We start from the raw sequence: 22,828 nt of genomic DNA on the forward strand, positions 1-22,828 counted from the left end.
CCTTGCCTGGGATCGTATAGCTAATAGGCAGTAAAGCCAGGATTCAAAACCAGCCTGAAGTGTCTAAATTCTTTACTTCTCTCCAGCGTTGCCTGTTGTTTGCAGGTAATGAGCTCCTTCCTGGTATAGTGACACCTGTGTCCCAGGCAGGAGGGTCGCAGCAAAAGCTTGAACTCTGAGTGCAAGGAAGAAGACTTGTCCAGTGTAAGGGGCAGAAAGTTATTTCAGAGGGTCCCCAGAGTCTCTGCAGTCTGTGAGAGCCTCTGACTGTCCCCTGAGATCCAGCCCAGAGCCCCTGGAGAGATTACACAAAGGCTGGAGGGGGGGACACAAAGTTCTGCTCAATGAAAATGTTACCCTAAGTTTATTATGAAACCTAATTTTTTTTGACATTTAAGATGATGTCCAGTTTCTTAAATAATTTTCAACTGTGTGAGATTATCCAAGGATTCTCTTTACCAAAGCGGGTTTTTCGGCTAGCAAGGCAAGTAGGAAGTCTGCTCATTGGCCTTCTTACTGAGTCCTGGCCCTTTGTAATATCCTCCACTAACCTCTTTAAAGGTTTTTTTTTGTTTGTTTGTTTCATGGAGTTCCCATCATGGCTCAGCAGGTTAAGAACCCAACGTAGTCTCTGTGAGGATGTGGGTCCAACCACGGGCCTTGCTCAGTGGGTTAAGGATCCAACGTTGCCACAAGCTGTGGTGTAGGTCACAGAGGTGGCTCAGATCCAGTGTTGCTGTGGCTGTGGCGTAGGCTGGCAGCTATAGCTCCAGTTCAACCCCTAGCCTGGGAACTTCCATGTGCCGCGGGTGCAGCCATAAAAAGGAAAAAAAAATATTTTTTTTTTTGTTTCTTTCTCTTTTTTTTGGCTGCACCCGTGGCATGTGGAAGTTCCCGGGCCGGGGATCAAACCCTCACCACAGCAGCAACTCAAGCCTCTGCAGTGACACCACTGGCTCTTTAACCCTCTGTGCCACATGGGAACTCCTCTTGAAAATCTTTTGATCTTTGCATTTCGTCTTAGCTTTAAACTTCGTTCTGTATTTTCTTTAAAGTTCATGATACCAATCTGTTCTGTGGTTTTTACCAGAGTTAGAATGGTACCAACTACAGTGACATGTTCAAAAAGAAAAAGGCCACTTAAACATCAGTAATTGTTGTAGATGAGACTCGGGACCTTCCGTGACCTCAGGTGTGGGCCTCCTAGGCATCCCTTCCAGATGGTTCCGAGCAATCCAGTAAGCGTTGTCAGATCGTAGGCACTTTGTGACTACGTGGCTGTGGACAGGATTCTTCTGCCCGGAGGTGCCGCTAAGGCCACTGGCGCCAGGCGTAGGAGCAGGATTTGGGGGCAAACTGCTGCCCCAGGACCAGAAAGGACCTTAGAATGCTGTCCTGGAATAGATTGTCTGGACATTTGACCCCTCCTGGGAGGCAAGAAGCAGAATGAGCATGGAATCAAGTCATGAACTTGGACAGTTGCTCCTGGCCACACAGGACGTCCTCACTGCCACCTCTTTCTTGTTAAAGCACGTGAGCACTGGTCCCCCAAAGTCTTCTGAGTTTCCCTTCTTGCAGACATCGGGGACTTCCTAGGGCTGCTGCCTTCCAGTATGCCTAGGAGGTGTCTTCTCTTCACCCATAAAACAAACCCCAGGGTTGCCCAAAGAGGGACTCGGCTCCATCTTACAGGTGGGAAGGCCAAGGCCACCCGAGCCCCACACCACCCAGAGTCTGGGAAAGAACCGAGACAAGGCCAGCGCTGCTGGCTCCCAGCTTGGGTTATGTAACTCCTCGACTCCTCAAGGCCCTGGAAACTGAGGCCAATTCCCTGGAAGATCATTCTGTTCTCTCCTGTTTTTTCAAGAAGAGAGCCAGCTTGATCCCTGGCTCCGAGGCTTGTACGAGAATGTCCCGTCTTCTTTCTTCCTTGAACTGGATGCCTCCCGCCCGGATCACTGTTTCATCGGGTCGTCTTCGAACGTGCGTGGATCTCGTACTTTTATGTCTGTCTGTCTTCTCCTTTAAGGACCTTGTTTCATTCACGTATTCTCTCATCTGTTTCTAAAAAGGATTTCAGAAGGCTTACAACCCGGGAAAGAAACGGTAAAATTAATACAGCAGAAAGTAAGAAAATCAGAAACAAGAAGAGGAGGCAGAAATAATAGGACATTAATAACAGTGAGCATAATTCTTGTGACTGGGCGTCCTATTTTCTGATCTCAGTGTTCGGAATACAGAAGTAGCTTCCTGCTTTAGGAGGAAGAGACAGATTTCATAAGGTTGTTTCTTACAACGAACAGCAGCAAAAGTCAAGGGCTCCTTTTCCCATCACTTAAAAGCAGTGTCTCACGTGAGGCTTGATATCAGGGGCATTAAGATGAGTGGATGGAGTTTACATTTCTGGCAAAGAAAGGAGGTGTTAAAAGGCTCTTATTTCTTAAACTCTGGTGAAAGTTGAAGGATAAAACACAACTCGAGGAGTTCCCGTCGTGGCACAGCCAAAATGAATCCGACTAGGAGCCATGAGGTTGCGGGTTCTATCCCTGGCCTTACTCAGTGGCTTGAGGATCTGGCGTTGCCATGAGCCGCAGTGTAGGTCACAGACACAGCTTGGATCCTGTGTGGCTGTGGCTGTGGCGCAGGTCGGCAGCTGTAGCTCTGATTGGACCCCTAGCCTGGGAACCTCCATATGCCGCGGATGCAGCCCTAAAAAACAAAACAAAACAAAACAGCTCAAGGAAGGCAGGTAAGCCAGCAAGCAAGCTCATGTCATCTCCAGATATGACTTCCCTGTGGCCTAACCTGACTCAGGGACCCTGCAGAGACCGCTTCCCTGCGTGAGCAGATAGCCTGTCACTCGGGCCGCTTCTGACGCCCTCCCTTCTCTCTGCTGGGTCTGTAAGAGACACTCCGTAGCTGAGATGCTGGGCAGGAGGCTCTGGCAAAGGGGTGTTCTCTGGTGTTTGGGCAGGACCGCAGGCTGTGGAGAGCAGACGGCTAGGCAGCGGAACCACTGTGTTTAACTTCAAAGGGCCCCAGGCAGTATCTCGCCAAGGTGCAGGCCACCTCCGTGCCTTGGGAGGGGCCGTTTGCAGTCCCCGCCACGGGCGTGGGCTGTGGAAGCAGCTGTGGGCGACTCCAGTCCCTGAAGAGGGCTTGCCCTGAGCCCCAGAGCTTTGCGCCTCTAGAGTTGGTTCTGATCTGGTGTTGTCCCAAGGCAAGTCACTCTCCTTGGCCGTGAAAATCCTCCAAAGTGCTGCTGCTCTGAGTGGCTCAAGCACGCTGGATGCACCGTCCCTGCCTCTGACCGCATGGGCCCCACGCGGACTTGCTCGCCCATTGTCATATTGCTCTGGAATTTGAGGGGCAAAATCGTGGCCCGGGGACGAGGTAAGGCCCAAGCAGGAAGCTAGGGCAAGACGTGCCTGCTCTGCTAAGGGTAGGCGCCGGCGTGGGGACGGGCTCTTCGGTGCTGGCCCCACCTGGTGTGAAGGGCCGAGGCCGACAGAGCTCCACTGCCCTGGCCTGGCTGGTGGGCAGTGACGCAGCCCCCAGACGGGCAGCAGGAGTCAGGGCCCTTCCCTCCTGGGACCGGCGGGTTGACCGAGGCAAACCTCGGTTGGCCTCTGTGCCTCCTGACTTCAGAGCAGCCTTTGCTGCGAGTGGACCGTAGCTCTGGAGACCTGCGGTTTGCCTTCTGAGCAGATCAGCCCTCAGCCTTGAGGCACCCTTGACCTCTCATTTGTAACCTTAATGAGGCTAGAGCGAGCCGCTGGAACACGGTGCAGCGGAGGCAGGAGAAGTGGCCTTAAGTGAAAACACAGCTGTGGGGCTCACGGCCGGCGCTGCAGGGAGGCGTCATCCGCCAGAGCGGCCAGCTTCGCCATAGACTTTCCAGCACTAATGAGTCGGGGACTCCATGCTGAACGGGATTTAGTTTGATGGGTCCCTGGGCCAGCAGATGGATGTATTTTTCTTGAAAGACCAGGGTGCCAGAAATCTCCATGATTACGTTACTGGAGCGAGGTTCTTTTTTTGTGGTTTGTGCAGCTGAGCGTCAGGGCCACAGGATTCTCCGGCTCTTTCTCACTCTTATTTTTTCCAGGTCAGAACCAGAGCTTGGGGTGGGGAGGAAAATCCTGCTGAATGAGCAAGTTCTTTCTTAAAAAGCTCTCTCCAAGTCCAAAAAGACTTCAGTGGACTTAGGAGAAAGAAACTTAATCCATTGCCATAGAATCATTGTGAAGCAGGCGAAAGCCAAGTCCACAGCATCTTTGTCTTATAAAAGAAAGCAGAGAGGAGATGGAAAAAAAGAAATGATGCTTAGGAAATCCAAAGCAAACAACGAAAAAACTAAAGGAGAAAAACGAAAGATCACCTCAGAGAATGGGAAGATTTCCTTCTAATAAGATTTTTCAATTACAAAACCAAGGCTCCGGTAGAAGTGGCTTTTCGGTGCTCTTTAAGCAAATGGCATACCTGAAACATCTGACCTAGGATGGGGTTTGCCACTTTGGGCTTAAGGAAGAGTTGGCCACCGTGCAGGACCGGGACTGCAAGGGGAAGAGGCGACCGTGGAGAGGCTGGAGGCCTCCCAGCCTGGTCCTTGACCTGCGTCTGAACCTTGGTCCTAATAGCTAGCAGATTGAAGCAAGCTCCCAGCCTCCCGGAGAACCCAGGTTGGTTTGAACGAGAGCGATCCTGGCCAGGAACAGCTGCCTCTCTCCTTACACCCCTGTGACAGGAACTCGGAGCTGGGTCGTGGAGGTCACCCCTGCCCGGTTGGGGAGCAGCCGACGGCGGAGCCGGAACCAAGCTCTTCTGCCCTGCCCACCAGCGCCATCCAGATCATGGTCAGAGGACAGCTGGTTGCCAGTCACAGGTCATCTCGGAGCTGCGGTGGACAAGACAGGCGATTCCTAAACTTCTTATCGCATTTCTTGCCGTTCCAAAGACAGGCCAGTGTTTTCAAAAGCGCCAGAGGCTCAGCGCTGGTACTGCTTAGCCGAGGGAGTTGAGTTCCAAGTGGGCTTGTGTCTGTCTGTCCTCTAGGAAAGTTGCTATTTGGGAAAAGCCAGCTGTACAGCAAGCAGCCTGGACACCAGTTTGCTCACGAGCCCAGGGACCATCTGCAAGCCACCCTCGGCCACCTGTCCTCTCCCGTCCCAATATTCTTTTGCAGTTATCCTTAAGAGCATGGCCTGCCCGTTGACTCCATGGACCCTCTGCTGCTCTTCTTGCAGCAATGTCTGCGAACCCCGAGGAGGCCTGCCTTAGTCCCTAATCGGCCGTTCTTACTGCTCGCCTATTACCATGGGCTGGGAGGGTGGCCCCCACCACGGAGCCCAGGGGGAGCCGAAGGAAGGCCTTTTGCAGGCCCTGCAACCCCGACAGGGCCGATATCCCGCATCCCCCTGGCCTGTGAGGAAGGATCCTTCTCTCCAAGGGTCCAAGCCCCTTCCACTCATCTGGCTCCATCAGCTCCCCCCACTCCCACTCCGGGCCAGTTTCCTTGGGGCAGGAGGGCTGGGGCAGAGCAAGTCCCAGCAGGTGTCCCATGCTCTCACTGCCCAGAGTCTGCCCTCCCATGATCCTGCCTGAGCCCCAGAAAGAAGGCCCTTCTGTTTCCTGCTCGTGAGAGATTGGCTTCTTCTTTGTGCGGAGGAAAGCCTCGCTCTAACCTGACCGATTGATAGGCCTCGTTCCTCTGCTGGTGGCTGACAGCAGTCTCGTTGCCGCCTTGTGGGCCCTTCGCGACCTTCCCTCCTTCCCCGGCACCAGGAAGCTGTGCTGCTGGGAACCGTCCTCCTGGGGAAAAGGGCGACTCGGAGCGGGCTCTTCTGCTCCACGTGGCACCTGCCCCTGGAAATGGAAAGCTGGGACCTCGTGAAGTCTCGGAGCAGCTGCCATCCTTGCAGGCCGACTTTCTAAGCAGAGTCCCTCCGTGGATGGACCGCTATATGCCTGGATCAGCGCCAGCACTGCAGCGACGGCGGCCTGTGAGCCCGCCTGTTACTGCGTCACACCTGGCTCGGGCAGGTGTTCAGTGACACTGCCGAGCGAAGGACTGTGTTCCTTCAAGAGCACTGGCCAGAAGGGAGCGCCTGGGCACCGAGAGGATTGGCGCCACGGCTTGTAGTCTGGTGGCACAGTTACTGCTGGGGGCAGATGCGCGGCAGAATCTCTTTACAGAAGTGAGAAGAGTAACAAATTTGGATGACACTGGGTGACTTCAGGGGCCTGCAGGGGGTGTGATTCTGTGTCTGTAAAGCAAATGCCTAGAGCAGTTTGTTGCTGGCGGGTCACAAGATGCTCTAAATATCTGCTCTGCAGTTCAGCTCAACACGCATTGGGCCCCGGCTGTGGGCAGAGATCAGGGCACTAGGTACCCAGGGTACCGGGCGAAGCTCCCCACCCAGACCCTGGGACCCACTGGGGAGAGCGGCTCTGCGTCCACTTACCAGCAGAGGGAATAAGAGAAGATGCACTTTTACAGAGAGAAGCTCGAAGGACGTGTGCGATCTTGCCGGGACAGACAGGAAGGGCTCTCCCGGAAGCAGTCACGGCACAAGGAAGGGTCCAGAGGGTGAGAGGGCAGGACCTGGTCCAGGCACCAGCGGTGAGCTTGGCCGTGTAGGCGGCACACACAGAGCTTTGCAGCAGGAGGCGGGAGGGGCACTCCCCTGGCAGGCAGACTCGTGTTTCTCCTGCAAGACCCCTGTCTTCTGCCCCGAGGTCCTCCCTGGTCGGCACACCCACCTCAGTACTTGTCACCCCACCCGTCCCTCGGTCACCATCCTGATTTGTTCATGCGCGCAACCAACCCCCTGTACCGTGCTTAATTCATTTCTGTATTTCTCACATAGAGACAGCAGGAAGCCATCAAAGGTCCTTAAAGAGTGAGGCGTCGTAAGGCTTGCGTTCAGAACGATAACTCAGCCGTGTTGTGGAAGTGGATTAGAGAGAGCAGGGCCGAGGGAATGGCGTGTGTCATGTCCCCCCGAGAGAAATACTGGGCAATTGCAGAAGAACAGCCAGTGGAAGGCCCAGAGGCTGGCAAAGACCAGGCACTGCTCCATCAGGCTCTGACCCTGCTCTTCAGCAGGTCGAGTCGGCTTCTTCTAGAGCTGGCTTCATTTCCAGGCTGGTAGCAAGCTAGTGCAGCAGTCCTGGCCCTCGGGCCCGGAAGCACGCAGCAGACACTGGCCTCAGATGGATGACTTGTCCATTCCTGAACCAGTTCCTAGGGCCGGGAAATGCCATGCACTGGTTGGCTTGGGCTCCTGATCAGTGACCGAAAGGTGTGTGAGGTTACCTTGGAGCTGCCAGGCCCAGCGTGGAGATTGGCTCTGCTTCTCTCTGAGTGCCCTGGCCCAGGGTGGGAGGGTGTACAGCTGAGAGGGTCCATTAGGAGGGAGGATATCCCTGCTGGACGGGCACCTGTGTCTGCTGTAGGGACCAGCTGGACTAATTGAGTCATGTATTGACCCTTGCACCTCTGCACACCCACGCATACCCACACACCTGCGGGGACACGCTTGGTGGACCGGTTTCCCTGGGAGACAGCACATCCTCATCTTGGATGGATTCCAAACCTCTTGTGGATGACCCCTGCACCCCGCAATACCCTGACCTCTGACCCTCCATTTCTTGACTCCTCCTTGGATCTTGTGATCAACCGTTCCATCTCCAAGGTCAGACACCACCTACTCTCTGCCCGCGACCTCCAGTCGCTCCCTCACCCAGGGACCCCCACTTCCTCTTGTCAACCTCATGGACACATAAGAGGACGGTGTAGCCCAGTGCTCAGCGACGTGGACCACGCTTCAGTCCTGCCCCTCACTCTCTAATTTACTTAAATTCCTCTGTAACATAAGAATAGGAACCAGGAAAAAAACAAAAATCATTATATTAAAAAAAGAAAAGAATAGGAACCAGTAATGCCTGCCGGTGCAGGGGGTAAAGAATGCGAGTGCAGCAGTCCGGGGCTCTGCAGAGGTAGAGGTTCAGTCCTGGCCTGGCGCGCTGGGTTAGAGGATGCAGTGTCGCTGCACCTGTGGCAGACAGAGCAGCTGTGGCTTGGAGTCAGTCCCTGGCCTAGAAGCTTCCATATGCCACAGAGGCAGGCATAAAATGGAAAAAAAAAAAAAAAAAAAAAAAAAAAGAGGGATGGGACTCAACCTCACAGGGGCATTGGAAGGATTAAACAGAGTCACACGTGAAAGAGGTCTCAGACAGGGAACATGCAAAAAATGGTAGCTCCATACGAGACGTCTTTCACCCAGACCGTTTCTTTTGTTTGGGGGGTGGGGGGGCCCACCTGTAGCACGTGGAAGTTCCTACACCACAGCAATGCCACATCCGAGCCACGCCTGCGACCTACACCACAGCTCACGGATCCTTAACCCACCGAGCGAGGGCAGGGATGCAACCCGAGCCCTCATGGATACTGGTCAGGGTTGTACCGGCGGAGCCACAGCAGGAACTCCCAGCCCCTTCCGTGTTTGTTTCCTGCCCGTTCCCCCTAAGAGTCTCCAGTCCGTCTGTTGCCAGTATCATCTCTCCTCCCTTGGTCTCTCAAACCCATTCTTTCCTCAGACTTTCCTGGCAAATGCTCGGCTCTGCACCAACCTAATTTTCTTCACGCCAGTGTCTAGGTTACTAAAAAAAAATCAGGAGTTCCTATCAGGGCGCAGAGGAAACAAATCCAACTAGGAACCATGAGGTTACGGGTTTGATCCCTGGCCTCGCTCAGTGGGTTAAGGATCCAGCATTGCCGTGAGCTGTGGTGTAGGTCACAGACACAGCTCAGATCCTGTGTGACTGTGGCTGTGGTGTAGGCCAGCAGCTGTAGCTCTGATTCAACCCCTAGCCTGGGAACCTCCATATGCCGAGGGTGCAGCCCTAAAAAGCAAAAAAAAAAAAAAAAAAAAGCAGCGGCTGGCAGATGGTTGCTGCAGTAACCTCAGATCTGGTGCCCCCAGCTCAGCCCCCCAGTGCTTCCTGGCCGTCCGCATGCTCTTCCCTGGTCAGCTGCTTTCCCTGTTCCCAAGGAGCAATTTCAAACCAACGCCTTCCTCCAACTTCCATTCTTTCCCTTGCCAGACCCTCCATACCTGACAGATAAGTGGGCCTCCAAATTCTCAGAAAAGAACCATCATCAGACTGGAACATTCCAAACCACCACCGTCCCCCCATCCCCCCGTCAAAGCTACAGCTCTGTCCTCATCGCGCCCAGCCCTCCGTGCTGCTGTCATGGAGAAAGGGCCTTCCACTTGCGTGTTGGCTTCTAATCCTTCCTGTCACCTCAGGCACCCAGACCCCTCCCTGGCTCTGTCTCCCTGGTGCCTTCGCCCTCCCTCTGCAGCGCCGCCTCCATGTCAGCCTTTAAGCGAGTCTCCGGCACCTCACAGTTGCCTCTCCTTCAGCCGCACATCCTCTTATCTGACCCATGCCATTCGTCTTGGCTCTTCCTGCCACTCTCGAATCCACTAAGAGCACTTTGTACACACGTGGGCCCCATTTCCTCACACCGTCCCCCCTGTTCAACCCATCACGCCTCGATCTCTGTGCCTACCGCGCTCCCGAGAGTTCTCGTTCCTAAGTCCAGTGGAGCCTTTGGTTGGCTGCTTGCTTCTCTCTTACTTGACCTTGATTTGATGCTGCTGACTGCTCCTCCTTAAGACATGCTCTCTCCCCGGCTACCATCACACCATAGCTCAAAACGCCACGGCTTCTTTTCAGTCTCCATTGTCCAGCTCTTAAAAGTCTATCAAGGAGTTCCTGTCGTGGCTCAGTGGTTAACGAATCCAACTAGGAACCATGAGGTTGTGGGTTCGATCCCTGGCCTTGCTCAGTGGGTTAAGGATCCAGTGTTGCCGTGAGCTGTGGTGTAGGTCACAGATGTGACTCAGATCCTGCATTGCCGTGGCTGTGGCGCAGGCCGGCAGCTACAGCTCCGATTAGACCCCTAGCCTGGGAACCTCCATATGCCTCGGGAGTAGCCCTAGAAAAGGCAAAAAGACCAAAAAAAAAAAAAAAAAAGGTATCAAAAACCTCATTTTTGCTCAACATCCTCTCTCAGGACAATCTCATCCTCTCCAGTGGCTTCAGTTGCCATCTTAATTACCACCCAAAGGTTCCCAAATTTGTCCCTCCAGATCACAGTCTGGCTCATAAAACTCAGAATTGTTCCTACAGCTGCCTACTGGTCACCTCCAGAAGATGCCTCTCAGGCACCTTAAAGTCAACATGCCTGAACCTGCTGCGCCTCCTCATCACCACAGCAGCACCGTCGGCCCTGCTGCCCGAGGCAAAGCACCTTAGGCGTTGTCTTTGACTCCTCCCTCTCTTGCATCTTTTCTGTTCAGACCATCACCAAGTCCCATACTTCTGGTCAGGTGGAAAGAACGTAGGTTTTGGTTGGAATTCGAATTGTGGTTTGGACCAATTACTTCCCTTTCTCCACCTCAAGTTCCTCACCCATAAAAAGGAAACCGTAATAATACCTGGCTCAGATGGCTGTGGTCAGGGTAAAGGAAGGCCTTCCCTGAACGTGAGCTCTCCATCTGTCAGAGGTGAATGCTCTTCTGCCCATCGTGTCCTCTCCCCACCCCCATCACCAGCTCTGCCTACCTTATTGTTGAATTGGGGTATCCATAGTTTCCGGGTCTTGAGAATCCCCCTGGAATTGAATTTCCCATAATTCCTCCATGCTAAGGACAATCGCTGATATCTCATCATGCTTCTCATAAAGACTTTGGAAAATGCAAAGAAAATAAAGCAAATGCAAAGAAAGTGGCCATTTCGATGCTGTTTTTTCCTTCCAGTCTTCTATGCAGTCTTTGTTCTTTTTTTAACGCAGTTTTGTTTTTTTTTGTTTTTTTTTTTTTTTGGTGTATAATCAGATATTCTTCCTGCTGCTTTTTATCTCACCCAAATATTTTCCCAGGTTAACAAAAATTCTTCATAAATAGTTTAATGGCTGCACGCTATTCTACATGTGACTGTTGTATGGTTTATTTAACCATTCTGCTATTACTGGGGGGGGGTTGTTAAGAGTTTCTTCAATAAATAATGTAAACAGTTTGAAAAAAAAAGTTTCCTCTTACATTTATGACAATTTTTCTTTTTTTTTTTTTTTTCTGTCTTAGGGCCACACCCGAGGCATATGGAGGTTCCCAGGCCAGGGGTCAAATCAGAGCTGCAGGTGCCAGCCTACACCACAGCAACGCCAGATCCAAGCCGAGTCTATAAACTACACCACAGCTCACGGCAAGGCCGGATCCTTAACCCACTGAGCGAGGCCAGGGATCGAACCTGGGACCTGCGTCCTCATGAATACTAATCGGATTCATTGCCTATGAGCCACAACAGGAACTGCCTATGCCAATCTTTCTAAGCAGTGTAGTCTTTGAAATGGATTAAAGAAATATAGGCCTGACCCTAGCTGCAGAGAAAAGTAAAGAAGAAAAGGCTTGTAATTAATATATATTTTTTTTTAATAATTCTTTTCTGTTTTACTGAAAGAGGGCTGGGAAGATCTAGGCAGTGCTCGGTGGGGAAAACACTCCTGTGACTTGAAGTTCCTGGCTTCGTGATGGTAAAGCAGGGCTTGTTTCTGTTTTTGTATTTTCATCTGGGTCAGTGAGAGGACAAGCCATTCCTACCAGCCCGTTTCCCTCTAAGGAGGAGAAAAATCATCCAACATCTAATGATGCAGATCATTAGCCGTGTCAACAGCCTTGCAATTTTAAAAAAAAAAAAAAAAGTTATAATAAGGTATCTTCCTAATGTGCAGTTAAGTTTAGTTAAAACTTTCCTGGTGATTTTAAAACCCAGTGAGTTTGTAAATCTAGTAACTGGCCCTGCCTTTGGAAAGGTTGGTGCTGCCATGGCCGACTGGGCTCTAGCAGGACACACACAACTCCCTGGGCTCCGGCCGCCCAGCCACACCTGAGCCCGCCCCTGAGAATCCAGAAAGAACCCAAGATTGTATTATTCCTAGAGTTCTTGTTCCTGATCTTCCCTCAACCAGAAAAGCTAGGGAGCGCCTCAGAATTAGCATGTCCAGAAGCAGCTCTCCCCCGTCCCACCCTCAGTCTTTCCCTCTGCAGTGGAACGGCCACCTGCCTGGACATTTAAATCACACACTTGGGAGTTCCCTTTGTGGCTCAGCCGTAATGAACCTGACTAGCATCCATGAGGACGGAGGTTCGGAGACCCGTGGCCTCGCTCAGTGGGTTAAGGATCCGGCCTTGCTGTGAGCTGTGGTGTAGGTCACAGACTCGGCTCAGATCTGGTGTTGCCGTGGCTGTGGTATTGGCTGGCAGCTGCAGCTCCGATTGGACCCCTGGCCTGGGAATCGCCATATAACTTGAATGCAGCCCTAATAAGATAAATTAAAAATAAACAAACACTTGCGCCCTCCTTGATTTCTTCTTTTCTATCCTCTCCACTCCCCAACACCAAATCCATGTGCATATTCCATCAATTCTACGTCTAAACATTTGCTTCTGAAACCTCCAGTTGTCCGTTTTTCGCCGTCTCGACTGCCAACCCTCTAGTCCCAGCCCTGTGACTGGCCACCTGCACTGTGCAGAGCTTCCAGCAGGGCTCCCGCGTCTCTCTTTCCCACAGTCTTTCCTCCGTGCTGTAGCCGGGGGATCTTGCTAAAACGTGACTTTGACCATGTCATCCAGCCCTTCCTTAAAACACGTCAAAGGCTTTCCTTTGCTGTGAAGGTAAAGACCACAGATTCCACTGTGGGTGAGAAGGTGCGAGATCCCCGCCCTGGCCCCCCTCCGGCATCAGTGCCCACCATCCATCCCCCAGTACCCATCCTTCCGTTCCTGCAACTCCTGCACCAAGGCCTCCATCCCTGCTGTGCTCTCTGCCCAAGGACGGCCCTCTTCTCTCCCCAGCTTCCTTCCCGCATTCCCAGTCCAGTCAGGTTATTTACTCCTGTGGAAACATGAGAGGTTTTTTTCCCGCTTCAGAGAGCCTTTTTTCTTTTCTTTTCTTTTTTTTTTTTTTTTTTTTTTTTTGGCCATGCCCATGGCGTGTGAAAGTTCCCAGGCCAGGGATCAAACCTGCAGCACAGCAGTAACCAGAGCCATAGCAATGACAGCACCAGACCCTTAACCTGCTGAGCCACAAGGGAGCTCTGGAGACTCTATTTTAAAGTTTCGTACATATGAAGAACCTTTTTCAATTCCTCAGTGATGGATGTCTCTCCTCTGCTAGACCATAAGATCTTCACTGCTACTGTTCAGCCTTCTTTTCCCATCAGCCAGCTCAGTGTCTGGAACAAGGTCGGTGCTGAGTGAGAAGCTGGGCGCGTGCTTAGTGAAGGAGTAGAGTCCGATGACGGTCCTCGTTGGCAATGGGGTCCCCAGAGGGCAGGCCCAGATTCTGCACAGCACATCGTCCTGAGAGAGTCTGATTTTGCTTGGCTTTTGGTTGGTTGGTTGCATTTCCGCTGTCAGAATGAACAGAGCATGCTGCCTAAAGCTTACATGGTTTTCTCTTCTTCTCTCCCGATTCAGCTAAAGCTTGCTTTTACTCTGGACCGCGAGACTGGGCTGCCTCAAGGATGTCACATCTATGAGTACCGTGACAGCAACAAGTAAGCCATTCTATGGGTGGCCCCTGGGGGCTCGTTCTTACCCTGGGCTTCCCTGGCAAAGGGCTTGGCAGGGAGGGCATTGCAGTTTTTTGCAACTGTTCTGGAAAATAGCACATGAATGTTTCTCCTATAAAATCCCTTTTTCCCCTAAATGTAGGACTTGGAATACTTGTGTAGGAGCAAGTGTAGTGTATTTGAAGTATATTCCAAAGCAGACCTTCCTGGGAGTTCCCGTCGGGGCACAGTGGAAACGAATCCAACTGGGGACCATGAGGTTGCGGGTTCGATCCCTGGCCTCGCTCAGTGGGTTGAGGATCTGGCATTGCCATGAGCTGTGGTGTAGGTCGCAGACACGGCTGGGATCTGGCGTTGCTGTGGCAGCAACAGCTCTGATTGGACCCCTAGCCTGGGAACTCCACATGCTGCGGGTACGGCCCTAAAAAAAAAAAAAAAAAAAAGACAGAGCAGAACTTCCTTTGCTGGCTTTCCTAGACCCACCCTCCCTTCCTCTCCCATCATGTGCTTGCTGACTGGATTCGCTGTGTGATTCCGGCTTTTGTTGCAGTTGGATCTGACGACACGATGTTTGTAGGTTTGTTGTGAGAGTCTGCCTGGTGAAGTTTAGAGCTGGGGGCTTCTGGGTGCTCACAGAGATTCCAGTTGTTGCCCTTATTAGGAAGATGGCCCTTGGAGCTCCTGTTGTGGTGCAGCGGAAACGAATCTGACTAGGATCCCTGGCCTCGCTCAGTGGGTTAAGGATCCCGCGTTGCCGTGAGCTGTGGCGTAGGTTGCAGACACAGCTCGGATCTGGCGTGGCTGTGGCTCTGGTGAAGGCTGACAGCTACAGCTCTGATTAGACCCCTAGCCTGGGAAACTCCATATGCCGCAGGTGCGGCCCTAAAAGACAAAAGACGAAAAAGAAAGAAAGCAAGAAAGACGGCCCTTGGCGTGGTTTCATAGCACCTCTTTTCTTCATCGCAGATGGCCTCCTTGACTATTTTTGTCTATGGGACAGTGGCAGTGGTGACAAGGGAGGTCAAGGGAGTCTGCCCTGATGATGACAATGACAATGACAGTGATGAACAGCAAAGGCAGCTACCGTTGACTCTCTCCTGTGTGCTGGGCACAGTCCTGGGGATACTGCGTTCGTTACCCCATTTAATTCTCATGATAACCTGAGGAGTTTCCTTGTATCGTTGCTGTGTTGGCAGAAGCTGAGGTCCAGGGGGGAATGTAAGTACCTTGTTCTAGTCGCTTGTCGGCTGTGCGAGGCAGAGTCTGCATCCTCACGTTAACTCTGGGAAGAGACCAGATGACATTGATGTCGCAAGGGGCTACTTCTGGAGACCCCAGTCGATGACAAGAACAGGCCCCACCTGCGCTTGAGGACTCATTGTTTAGCTACCCAAGCTGTGTATTTAATTTTGTCCAGTGGAAGGACCCCATGCCAGCGGACCTGTACACTGCCTTCCAGAAGAGAAACCCATGCCGTCCTCAGGGACTCTCGCTCTGTGATGGGTGGGAGACGGGCTGCTGGGTGCCTTCATGAGCCACCCTCCGTTCAGGTTACTTTCAAGGCGTTATTCCCCTTGAAACTCACCCTCGGGGCCCTGTAGTAGCCGTTGCGTTCCCTCGGTCCCCACCAAATGAATCTGCCCGTGACCCCACCCTTCTGCCTTTTGGATGATGCTTTTTCTTCTGGAAGACTGTTCCCGGATTTCTAGGCCGTTGCGTCGGGGATACGATCTCAGCTTCTGATAATGCGTCATTCAGCAGAGAGGTAGGGCTGGACTTCTCCAGGGCCCAGGACTGACCAGGACAATTGAGTGAATCCCTTGGTGGCAGGGGCAGGCCTTGTTAGGGAGCGAGAGACATGTAAGCCCTAAGCTGCATGGCCTGCTGCTCTGCCACCCTCCTCGCCAGGCTGCCCTGTGCTCCGGGGGCTGGTGCTCCCTGGATGGCCGCCCCCTTGCCCCAGACTGTGGCCACAGAAGCACAGTGGTGTTGGCCCCATAGATGTTTACAGACTCCAGTCCTGGCCTGACTCTCTGCTCTTCGGCAGCATTTTTGTTCAGTGGGAGAAGGGACCCATCGGAGAGGTTCAGAGGTCCCATGACAACAGCTTACGTTGTCTTGGAAGCTGATTGGAGAAAATAGTCTCACTGTGTTTCTTGGCCTGGTCTCCAACTCCTAGCATCTCATCAGCCTGAGCAATGCAGGAGCGAGCGTAAGCGTGTAAGTGTTGACAAGCTTTGGACCAGAGGCCTGTAAAAGGAAGCCTTTGCGCAGGAAGCTGGATGAAAGCCGTGATCTAGGAAAGTCTGACCATCGGCTGCCTTGGTCACTGCTGTGGTGAGGGTTTGATCCCTGGCCTGGGAACTTGCACAAACTGTGAGCACAGCCAAACCAACAAACAAAACCAAGGGGGCTAGTAATATTTTTCTGGCAGGAGTGTCTTGGGGATTAAATGGGGTGACATGTGAAAGACATTGTCACCGGCCTCACGCATCAGATGCCCACCATAAGTGTGGCGGTCTCTCCTTCCTAAAACGCACAGCCACCTCCTGACTCCCTTCTGTTTGCCCAGCACTCGCAGAGCCCTGAGTGGGCAAGAGGGTGGGACCCAGCCCTCAGCTGTGGGCACGCTGTCCAGACTCCACTGCCCACTCGGGAACTGTAAGCAGAAGCGGCGAGAGCCCCACGAGCTGGTCTGTGACTTTCTCCTCCCACCCAGGCTCTGCCCTGCCTGTGTTCCTCCGTTGGCTTCAAGGGACAATTCTCTCGACTGCCTGAACCTCAGTATCGGGGTTTAGAAAATGAGGATATTCCGCCCCAAGCCCTGCGGGGCCCAGGTTGTCTCAGCCAAGGAGCATGAGGGCAGCCGCGGCAGAGACGAGCTTGTCCGTATAGAAGAAATGAGTTGCATGGGAGTTTGGTAGCAGTAATTACTGAAACCACTGCTTTTGTCTGCATAGTCCCTGCAGTATAATTGGTCATCGTTTCAGTATCATCGGGGCCAGGGTCCATCTGGCAGCAGAGAAGTTGCTCTGCGTAAGTACCCAGGTACCAAGGCTCTCGGCAGTTCTCCCCACTGGCCTTGCCTAGCAAGCGAAGCAGCGCTGAAAATGGGCCCCGCGGCCTTGTGCTCCCTGGGCTCTCTGTCAGGTTCCTTTCCTGGGGCAGCCCAGTAGCCCTGCCCTTGACTCTGGGTCATCCCATTCTGCTTCTCCATAAAGACGCTCCGATCTCAGAGTTCCCCGGTGGCTTAGCAGTTAAGGATACGGTGGTGTCACTGCTGCGGCTCAGCTCAGGTCTCTGCAATGGCTTGGCTTCAATCCCTGGCCCGAGGACATCCATGTGTGACATGTGCAGCATCCCCCCCACCCCAAAGAACCCCTGTCTGCCTCTAGACTCCAGGGAGGACAGGCCGTGGGACTTGTCCATCTCTGGTGGGACTTAGACTCTGCCTGCTCTTGGGCTAGAGGGCACAGTTATCAGGTAAACATTCTTAAAGCTCTGAGGTCATTAGAAGAAAGACACCCCCACCCCCACCCCCGTGCCTTGGGTTAACTTCATAAAGCTCTTCCGCTGGAATTATTCTTTCAGCCTCGCACATGCTGTTCACATGCGCCTCTAAGAGGTGTGAGGCCTCCCCACCGCCCAGACAGTACTGCCAGGCACAGCCCAGGGACCTGGGGACCGGCTTCTTCTCTGTCGCAGAAACTTCACCAGCCTTTTGTGTTAAGTCCAGTGAACCTGGAACTGATTGCAAGTCATGTTTCTCAGTTTAGGGTTTGGCGATCTCTTCATAGATGGGGCAGGCCTAAAAGGGTGAACAAGTGAATTGTGAGAACTTGATTCAACATTTATTAAGCCTTTACTCCGTACAGTGTGCTGTGCGCGGCCCCAGGGCGATGCAGGCCTGGGTAGAAACAGCAGAATGCTCTGGGCGCCCTCTGGGATGCTGTGTGCTTCAGCGATAAGGCACCGTCATGAGCAAGTGACTGCTTCTGACTTCAGGGCACCTTGGCGGTGGCAGCGCCCTTTGTAGACACAGAGCTCCCTCCGCCCCCCGCCAGGACTGCTGAGCTGCGCTGAGAAGGACTCTCCCAGCCCTGAGCTCTTCGACCTCCGGGATGCTCTCTGCAGCCTGAAGGAGCATCACACACCCTTTCATCCTGGTTGCTTTTGCGACTCGATTTTTGCCTTCAGTGTTCTGCCATTTTTACCACATGATGTCCAAGAGAAGATTCATCTGTACTCTAGAGCTTAGGACGCAGAGTAGTTTTCCCATTTCAACATCGTCTGTCATCTTTTTTATTCTCCCTAATCTGTCCTTCTGGAACTCCTGTTAGAAACCTACCGTCGTATTCTCTCATCTTCTACCTCCCTTTCTGCCAGTGGCGCCTCACGGGACCCGTCCTCAGCAGTGTCTGTCAGGATCTTCCGTGGTGGCTCAGCAGCTTTAGGATACAGCGTTGTCACTGCTGTGGTGTGGGCTTGACTCCTGGCCCAGGAACTTCTGCGGTCCCCGGGCATGACCCCAAAAAAGCCTGTCGGTTTACTGATCTCCTAGTTTATAACCTGTTTATAATCTGCTGTTTGATATCCCTTCCTGATTTGAGTGTTTAGTTTTTATTTTTAATTTTTAGAAGTTCTACTTGGAGCTTTTTAAAATCAGCCTGTTTGTTTGTTTGTTTGTTTGTTTTACTGCTCGTTTTGCGCGTCCTAGGTTTTCTGCTGTGGTTTCTATTCCTTTCATCCCTTACAGTTGTCTTGATTATGCTTCTTTTGTAACCTAGCCGTGAAGGGGTTGGGGGGCGGGCACCTAACTGAATCTTTTTAGAGAGGGAACCTGGCTACTAGGGAGTCAAACCTCTTTCCAGCCCTTGTCTTTTCATTTTTTGTGGGATTATCATGAGGACTAAATTACACATGACGTTAGGGAAAACTGTTTCCTTGGATAATGTTTGAATTCTGAAGAACTAATACATAGAAGAAAGAGGCTGCAAATTTTGGTTTAACTCTATAAATATAGTAGTAATTATAGCTGTTTACAGCATGGCCTACCATTTTTTGTCTGATAGTGAGGCATAGTAATATAATTATAAAAAGCATTAAATATGCCAAACAAACTTGCAGAAGCTGAGTTTAATTGCAAGGCTCCCCTTTGCCCATGACTTCTGAGTTTCTGATCTATGGAGCATAAGTGATGGGAGCGGCCACCTCCTGAGTGCCCTGGGCCAGGGGCTTACCCCGGTTTATTTCCGGTTCCAAAACCATTCAAGACAGATCTCATTTTTATAACTTTACAGATTAAAAAAGTCAGGGAGGTCATATTATTTTCACAGTTTTACAGATTAAATGATACAAAAACAAACAAGGCTGAGGGTTAGAGAAGTTAGTCTGCCCAAGTCACAGCTTGGTCAGGAGCAGAGTCTGGATTTTACTCCAGTTCTAGCACATTCCAAAGCCCCTTCAGTGCCTTTAGGCCACCTGCCTTTCTTTGCACAATGTGAAGCTCAGGGAATTTCCGATTCCAGCCTCTCCTAGGCGAGCCTGCGCTAGGAGCTCTCTTCCTGGGAAATTCTGAGATTTCCAGTCCCTGTGGACCCGGGCGGGTGGACAGCCTGGTGTCCTAAAACAAGCTCCTGACCTACCATCATGAATCCGAATTGGGCCAGGCGCTGTCCGGGGCCATCACCCCCTCGTGAGGCGGCCCGTCTGTCAGGAGCGTGAAGCTGACCCTGCCTCCCCGGGCTGGGGAGGGTGGAGAGGGGTCCTGTGTGACGTGGCCGCGGCAGCTGGGGGGGACTCCAGGATGTTGGTGTGCCTCCTTCGTGCTGCCTGAGCAGCCCAGGCAGTGGGGCCTGGCAGACCCGGGCTCTGGCTTTGGGGGTGCCCTCTCCTCCCAAGGGCAGCTGTGCCTCCCCCTGGCCCAGAGTTCCCTGGATGTCATCTTACTCTTGGGACAGGTTAGTTTGCTAAAACAGTGAAAGTTCGTCTTTTGTTTCTTCCTGCTTCACCAAGTAGCTCATTTTGGCACCTTGAAACCCACACCATCCATTAGCCGACATCTGGAGACGGCATCTGGAGGCAGCGGAGAGGGCTTCCCCGTGGGACTGATTGTCCTCAGCCGAGGCGCCTTCCCTCCCCCGTCCCCGTCCCCGCAGGGCAGCCGCACGCTGGTCATCACGGCCTCTGCCCACTCCCCTGCCCGTGGGCATCTCGCAGCTCAGCTCACTGGCCTTCCTGGCAGCAACCAGGGCTGGGAAGGGGCTCTGGGACCCTGCAGAGCCCCAGGATCCTTCCCCAGCCCCTGAGCCCACAGTCCCTTCTGGACCGAAGGTTTCCGACCTTCCAGCCTGCAGCCCTGACCCTGACGCCCTGCAGGCAGCACAGACCCAGAGGGCGGAGCTCGGTGCACCCTGGGGTCCCCTCTCCGTCGTGGTGCCTTCCCATGGAGCGTGTGTGGGTCGCTCAGGCCCACTGACAGGTAGCTCCAGGCAGGATCACAGACATTTGGGGATGAAGGCAGAAAATGAGTGGGCACAGGCTGGTGGCACTGGCCCATCCTGGGGAAGAGGCAGGGGACGGGAGGCCTGGCAGGAGCAGCGCCTGCAGCGCGGTTCTCACCTCCCCGGAGCAGGCCTGCCTCGGAGCCCTGCCTGTGGCACCCAGTCACCCAGGCACAGGGACGCCAAGGCCCAGGCCGTTTGTCTGGACGGGCTTCCCAAGGCCGCCGCGGCTCGCCCGGTGCCCTCTCCCCGCTCCAGCGTGGGAAGGGACTCCTCCGTGGCTCCCGTGGCCTCTAATCCTCAGGAAAAGCCTAGAAAGGAGATGTTCATGGGACAAACCACCAGCTCCGTTTCTGCAGGGGGCCTTCCCCCACCCCCGGCCTCCCCTCCCCACTATCCGCTCGGTGTTCAGCCAGCGCCCCGCAGGTCTTGGTGGCTCAGCTGGGGTGCGGCCCAGACCTTCAGGCGGGGGTTCTGAGCCCATGGCTGTCGCGTCCTTCTCCTGCATGTATCTGCTGTCTGTCCGCAGCGGGGCCAGGCGGCACCGGCGCGGGTCCCTCCCCCGCTCTGGGTTGGTTAGTCCCATCCCCCACCCCACGTGCCCCTCCTCCACCACGACCACCCCCTCCTCTCACCCTCGGGCCCCTGATGCACAGAGTCCCAGGAATGCTGGCAGTAGCGTCACCAGCAGTTCGGGGGACCCTCACCGTGTTGCCCCCTGGCCTCTGGTACCTCGAGTTCCCTCATCCCCAAAGGTGTTAATGAGCCCAGCTCTGTGACCGCCTCGCCTGCTGTCCTCTCTGGCCCGCGAGGAAGAGCCACCCCCAAACCCCTTAACAACGCCAGCGGCCCTCACCAGCACTTTTCTGCTGACCCTGGCGAAGGGCTGTCCTGTGAGCCTTGTGGTGAACTTCGGCCTCTGCTAGGTCTTCTGGGCCCAGCACGGCCCCTCCCCTCGGCCTCTCTATTCCTTCCTCTGGTGTCTGCAGGGCAGCTCAGGCCCTCCCCTCTGCTCAGCCCTAGCTGCCGCTTCCTGCAGGCTTCCAAGGCCCACCCAGCAGCAAGAGTTTGCCCCGTCGCCTGGGGTCTTTGAAAAGGTGCTGGCTCCCACATCCCAGTACCCCCTCAGTGAGTGTCTGCTTATCTCAATTCCTGGCCCCTCAGATCAAGCCCCTCGGCTTCTGCTAGTTAATCCTTCCCACCCTTGGTATGCAGTCTCTTTCCTCCCTTGGCAGGCCCAGCACATCCCCAGCCAGATGTCCCTGGCACTCAAGCCTAGGTACGGGGCGTTCCCGTTGTGGCTCAGCCGTAACAAATCCGATGAGTGTCCGTGAAGACTCAGGTTCGATCTCTGGCCCCACTCAGCGGGTTAAGGATCCTGCATTGCCGTGAGCTGTGGTTTAGGTCTTAGACGTGGCTCAGATCTGGCGTTGCTGTGGCTGTGGTGTAGGCCGGCAGCTACAGCTCCCATTGGACCCCTAGCCTGGGAACCTCCATATGCCGCGAGTGTGGCCCTAAAAAGACCAAAGGAGCACCTAGGTGTACGGCCTGGAAGCTCCAGAAATGAGGTGGGGCTTGGTCCTGAGAGGAAAGCAGGCCCCTGTGTGCCGTGCAGCAGGGGGACGTTGCTAGCCTTCTGCGGGGCGTGTGGGCCACCTTTCTGTAAGCTGCCAAAGAGGCCCTCCGGCTCCCTGACTTGGCCTATGGTTCACGGCCCTCAGTCTGTCATTGACCCCCTGCTGGGCGTCGGTGTGTCACCACACAGTCCTCGGAGTAGCTCCCGGGCTCTCAAATGCTTGAACCCGTGCAAAGTCAAGCAGAGGCTTTTCCCCAGGTCGCCACTGGTGAGTGAGTGAGCAGTTGGGCCACTGCTTTGTGCCGGCGACTCTCCGGGCCCCACATTCTACCCGGAAGAGCATTGTCTTTGCCCAGCAGGTAGTGAGCCCGCCTGGCCCCAGACGCCACCTTTCTGCCTCCCTCTCAGACCCAGTCCAGAACCACCTGTGTTATACCAGGTCTGCCAAGAAGAAGATGCCAGGACAGGGTTAGAAGGGGAGAGCAGTGGAGGCAGGAAGCGTCTTGGACCCTGTGGAGGAGGGCAGAGGAGGGGGGCCAGGTGGGAAGAGTCTCGGGCTGCAGCCGGCCTCCTAGGAAGCCCTGGAGCCAGAGTCGCCTGTCGGAGGAGCCCCATGTCCTGCAGGTCCTCGGAGTGCTCGGTCACCTGCTGCGAGCAGCCCTGGGAAGTGTGGCCTGGGTACAAATGCAGCAGTGGGTCGGGCGGCTGCGGCTGAGCCCAGGCCGGCTGTGCTCCTGTGGCAGGAGACCCGAGAGGCGCCTTTTCAAGGCCACCGCCCTCCAGCAGGAGACAGCACAGGGGCTCCTGCATTTAACTCGTTTCCCCTCTACTTGGTGCTCACCCTCTTCCTTCACCTAAATAAGCAGATGAAATAGTTCCCGGCAGCCCTGACAGCTTTAAACCAACACCAACATTTCCCGGTGTCCTCAGTCCTTTGGAAGCGACACTGTGTGTCTGCACCTTGGCCCCGGTGCCAGTTCCTCAGGCTAAGTAGCAGTGTTACCCGAGAGCCTCCAGACAACCCCGCCCCCCCGACGCTACCAGGTGAGAAGGAAGAATGCCCTTCTTGTTCCTGCAGAAGCCCTGGGTTAGGAGAAAGGGGAG

General features: G+C 53.9%; 1 protein-coding gene across 6 annotated transcripts in view; it reads left to right on the forward strand.

Annotated features, from left to right (window-relative positions):
• The window catches only part of DIS3L2 (DIS3 like 3'-5' exoribonuclease 2), a 362,160-nt gene that overhangs the window by 310,179 nt on the left and 29,153 nt on the right, over window positions 1-22,828 (forward strand). For all 6 annotated transcript variants that reach the window (XM_021074517.1, XM_021074521.1, XM_021074518.1 and 3 more), the window contains 1 exon segment: window positions 13,551-13,630. In XM_021074517.1, the coding sequence (XP_020930176.1) occupies window positions 13,551-13,630 (80 nt within the window).

The sequence above is a fragment of the Sus scrofa genome, chromosome 15 (assembly GCF_000003025.6).
Source record: "Sus scrofa isolate TJ Tabasco breed Duroc chromosome 15, Sscrofa11.1, whole genome shotgun sequence".
Taxonomy (NCBI): domain Eukaryota; kingdom Metazoa; phylum Chordata; class Mammalia; order Artiodactyla; family Suidae; genus Sus; species Sus scrofa.